The following is a 5,362-nucleotide window of genomic DNA, read 5'->3' as shown; positions in this document are numbered from 1 at the left end:
CATATATATACATACATGCATGCACGCATATATATACATACATGCATACATACATGCATACATACATGCATATATATATACATACATGCATATACATACATGCATATACATACATGCATACATATACATACATGCATATACATACATGCATACATATACATACATACATATATATACATACATGCATATATATACATACATGCATATATATACATACATGCATATATATACATACATGCATATATATACATACATGCATATATATACATGCATACATGCATGCATACATGCATGCATGCATGCATACATGCATACATGCATACATACATGCATACATGCATACATACATGCATACATGCATATATATATACATACATGCATATATATATACATACATGCATACATGCATATATATATACATACATGCATATATATATACATACATGCATATATATATACATACATGCATACATGCATATATATATACATACATGCATACATACATATATATATACATACATGCATACATACATATATATATATATATACATACATGCATACATACATATATATATACATACATGCATACATACATGCATACATACATATATATATACATACATACATACATACATACATATATATAAACAGAGAAAGCAGAGAATAAACCCAAACAGGACTCCAGTCAGCCATCAGGTGAAAAGGAGGAACCCAGACCCAGACCAGTGGTCATTCCGTATGTTGAGGGGGTATCAGAGAAAATGAGACGTTTATTTTCTAAACATAACGTCCCAGTGGCTTTTAAACCCCAAAATACATTACGGCAAAAACTGGTTCATCCCAAAGATCCAGTCCCCCGGCACAAACAGAGTAATGTTGTGTATGCTGTTCAGTGTCAGGAGGGCTGTGATCATTCTTACATCGGGGAAACTAAACAGCCACTGGCCAAAAGGATGGCCCAGCACAGAAGACCAACATCATCAGGCCAGGACTCTGCGGTCTACACTCATCTCCAGGCCAGCGGTCACTCTTTCAAGGATGAAGATGTTCACATCCTGGACAGAGAGGAACGATGGTTTGAGAGAGGAGTAAAGGAGGCCATCTTTGTGAAAATAAATCGTCCATCATTAAACAGGGGTGGAGGCCTCCGGGTTCAACTGTCCCCCTCTTACAATGCTGTGATTGCTAGTATGACTCAGCCCTCTGTGAACAGTAAACAGCCATCAGTGTGCTAATGACCCATTGTTAGGCTGATGGTCCTTCTTGAGCACGTGATCTGCTGGTTTTGGTTGTCAGCAGCAAACTGGTTGATCCACTCTGTGAAGGTGCTATTTAAGAGACTGAGCTGAAAACAGCACCTCAGACTGAGGAAGTCTCTTGGATGAGAGACGAAACGTTTCTAGATTTTTTTGCTTTGTTTTGTTTTTTGTTTTTTTGAATGTCCAGAGGACCTGACTTAACTTTTTTAGATTTTTCTACCTGGATTATTGAGCATGGATCAGGATGTTAGTGTTCTTTATTCAGAGAATCAACAGGGTCTGTTTATTATAGACGCAGGTTAAATGTTTATTATGAATATTTCTATATAAATATAGACTATAACTATAACTATAACACAGACTGGTAACACTGTCACCACAGTAACAGTGTTACACACATTAATAGTTGTAAACACTCAAAAGAATACACATGTTGGCTTAGAGCTTACCTTTAACCTAAATATTTTAGGAGTAAACATTTTTAATAATCACTTTAAAAGTTATAAATGTTGTCTTTGGTGCCTGTTTGTTTTCCATGTATATTAGTGTGTGTGAATGACAGGTATTAACATAAAACACTTTGTAGAACGGTGCTTTATAAAGTTCAGTACATTTCTTTTATAAGTTGACAGGCAGTTCTGCCACATCCAATATGGCAGCCGCTATGATGTACCGCCGCAACGTGTCCCCCCACTTAACGAGATGTCCACTAAAACTGCCTCACCAGTTCTCTGTTGTGAATGCCTTGGCAGAGATGACAATGTGATGCCAATCAGTGATGGAGAAAGGTCAGGGGAGCTTTGAACCAATAATGATGAATGATTGTTTGAAATGTGTTTAATAGGTTAACTCAAAAATCGCCGATCTGACTCCAAATCCACCCAAATTATCCTCACCCGCTCAAAGTAATTTTTACCCGCAAAATCAGAACGAAAACTGCCCAATCTGGCAACACTGGACACAAAGTACGCTTGGATAGGTAGGACCTAAACCAGTTCAGTGCTGTACTGCTGACACCCCCCATTGTTTCAAATGAAAAAGGAAGATGTCATGGTCCACTGTGTAAAAAGCAACTGATAAATCTAAAAGACAATAACACAGTCACCAGAGTCAATTGCTAAAAATATGACGTTAAAACTTAAGGGCAGTTTTTGTACACAAAGTATAAATCTGAGGAGCATCTTTTGATTCAGGTGTATATTTTTAGCTACACCCACCTTGGACTTTGCTTCAGCCTGGTTGGTCTTCGTTGTGCATTTCCCTTTAGAATGGTCTACGTCCGCCTCCTCTTCTTTGGACCCAGCCTAACAATTTCATAAACACAAACTACTATAAGTAGGGTTCTGGACTTTAACTCAACCGTTGCAGCACTTTAACTCTGTTCTGACTCGTAGATCAGCTGCTGTGTTTGGGATCATGGTCCTGTTGGACCCAGTTTGGTCCAATCTTCAGCTGTTGGACAGATGGACTCACAGCTGACTCCAAAACCTTTTAGTCTACAGAGGAGTTCCTGGTCCACTCAGTGACTGACAGGATCCAAACCATGAGCCCTCCACCACAGTGCTGACAATTGGAAGGAGCTGCTTGCTGCAGTGTATTCTGGGTAAACATCTTTCCTTTGTTCTGGTTCTGATCCAGAGGTCTTGTGGTTCTGTCAGATGAAACTTTACACCTGAGTTGAGCGGCCATCTTGTTTTAGACAGAAGAAGTTTTCTCCTGCAGCCCTTCAAACAAAGCAGACTTGTTCAGTCTGTTTCCAACTGTCCTGCCATGACCTTTGACTGGTGCCTGTAGAGACTGAGATGGAGCTCATTTCTCTGAGCACTGCACAGTCTGACCTTGGGGTCAATCTGTTGTGAAGATTGTTGGTGTCTGACATGTTTTCCACTTGTCTCTGCAGAACTATGGACTCCAGATAGTTTTAAATGACTTTTGACCTCTCTCAGATTGATGACAGTTTCTCTAAACTCATTGCTGAGGTCTTTCCATCTTGGTGTGATTTTAACACACACCTGTGTGCTTGTCTAGAGGTGATCTGATGATCAGTTTGTTTTGGCTTCATGTGATTAAATAAAGACAGAGAAGAGAGGAGTCTGATGTGTGGTTTGGTGAATCATTTTATAATCTGATGATGACTCAGCAGTTTTATTCTGGCCTGCTCTGTAAAGGCCTAAAACTAACAGTGGACTTTCTTTTTCTCGTGACTTTCAGTGATTTGCCGCTGTCTCAACTCTCATCAGTTCTGCACCACACTGCACCAGTTAAGGGCCTGCCCAGTGCTGGTACCCACCCGTACTCAGCCTGGTTTATGGGACCACCTTGTTCGTGGTTCCAAGCGGGCAGCGGTCGTTGATTGGCCAGCAGAGCTACGTCAGCGGATGACCCGCCCAGCTCAACTACAAACTACATCTGAACCTCCACCTCCTCTCCAGTTGTTGCAGAAGGCAGAGTGGGTTTGTACTTTGTTTTTTCTAGAGCAGGAAGCTCCAAAAGTAGAGCTGTGGACCACGGACAAGGTCAGATTGTTGGTGGACCAGAGGATTCAGTGAGACCTGTTACAACGTCCGTCCAGAGCGAGGAAACAAGTCACAGTGGGTTTTCACCTACACCTGAGAACACCAGATGAGAACCGACTTGAGTCGTACTTGTCGATGGCAAAGTAGCTTATGTGTGCACAGTGGCAAAGTTGTGCCATACTGAGCTGAGTGGCACGCAGAGTGCAGCGTGCCTTTGAGCAAGTCATCTTGCAATGCATCCAAGTTCACCATTCTTTATAATCCTCAAGGGGCAGTTTGTTTCACAGTCAGTAGACATAAAACATATAAGACATGAAAACACTGAAATAACAAACATAAATCACCAGTGTTCACTGTGAAGACTGATCTCCACAGGGATCAATGAGTTTCTCAGTCTGTCCCTTCTACATGTGGGCAGCAGATACCTGCGTCCAGATGGAAGCAACCTGAACTCACCATGGAGTGATGATCAGGATCTGCCAGAATCAGCCTGGCCTTGTTCACTGACCTCGCCTTGTGTAGGTCACTGAGGTGATTTAACTTAAAATAACTTGAACAAAAAACTAAGTGAACAAGTGACCTAACAAAACAACGTCTTAGTTCAATTCTTCTGAGACAAAGCGAACACCACAGCTGTGAAAAAAGAAAGCTTTACCCACCTTTACCTTCCTGGACTTGGAGTTCTCCTTCTTCTTCACCCTTTCAACCTCCTGTTTAGAAGACAAACGTTTAGGCTACATCACCGAGGCACAAGAGTTGCTGCAAAAACACAAACTTATTACGCTGCACTTTCTGTGATCTTCCACTGCGCTACAGGTAATGTACTGTAAGCACGGTGGATCAGCGGTTAAGAAGGCTGCAGATTCAATTCTCAGCTGGGCCGTTATGTGTGGAGTTTAAACGTTCTCTCCATGCATGCACGGTTTCTCAGTTATGCCGGTTTCCTCACACAGAACAAAAACATGCATGTTGGGTTACCAGGTAACTCTAGCTTGTCATTAAGTGTGGGTGAGAGCGAGAATGTTTGTCTCTGTGTGTCCCTGTGATTGACTGGACACCTGTCCAGGGTGTCCCCCACCTCTCACACAGTGGTGGCTGGACATGGACACCAGTGACCCCCGCGACCCGAAAAGGAAGAACTGGGTAAAGATAATGGTTGTTGGAGTCAACCCTGCTTGTTAGCAAAAACATCTCATGATCCGCTGGATGGATTGTACTGTAACAAGCCGGACTGCTGAGCATTGCAGATCGCGCATGACATTACGTTCAAGGTTGGATCAAATCTGCCAACCTACCTCTTTTGTAGGTTTATCTTCATCATCCAAATCTTCTTCCTCGTCTTCATCACTCTGACCTTGGCTGAGAGCAGCAAAGATGTTCCCACCCTGATGGACAAACATCAATGTGTGAATATCCTGGTGCATGCTCAATAATCCAGGAGAAAAATCTAAAAAAGTTCAATCTGGTCCTCTGGACATTCAAAAATACAAAAAACAAAACAAAGCAAAAAAATGTAGATACGTTTCGTCTTTCATCCGAAAGACTTCCTCAGTCTGAGGTGCTGTATTCAGCTCAGTCTCTTAGGGT

General features: G+C 41.7%; 1 protein-coding gene across 1 annotated transcript; it reads right to left on the bottom strand.

Annotated features, from left to right (window-relative positions):
• Positions 1–2,476: 2,476 nt before the first annotated feature.
• LOC119425677 (ATP-binding cassette sub-family F member 1) lies at positions 2,477–5,160 on the bottom strand (the record flags this gene model as incomplete). Its single annotated transcript, XM_037693219.1, is given in 3 exon segments — positions 2,477–2,563; positions 4,435–4,485; positions 5,071–5,160. Coding segments are annotated over 3 exon segments (228 nt in total), but the record flags the coding sequence as incomplete, so codon positions are not given.
• Between the last annotated feature and the right edge of the window lie 202 nt (positions 5,161–5,362).

This window comes from Nematolebias whitei, chromosome 19 (genome assembly GCF_014905685.2).
Source record: "Nematolebias whitei isolate Nwh7 chromosome 19, NemWhi1, whole genome shotgun sequence".
NCBI classification, from domain to species: domain Eukaryota; kingdom Metazoa; phylum Chordata; class Actinopteri; order Cyprinodontiformes; family Rivulidae; genus Nematolebias; species Nematolebias whitei.
Note: the sequence above shows the minus strand (reverse complement) of the source record. Positions and strands in the feature narration are given on the sequence as shown.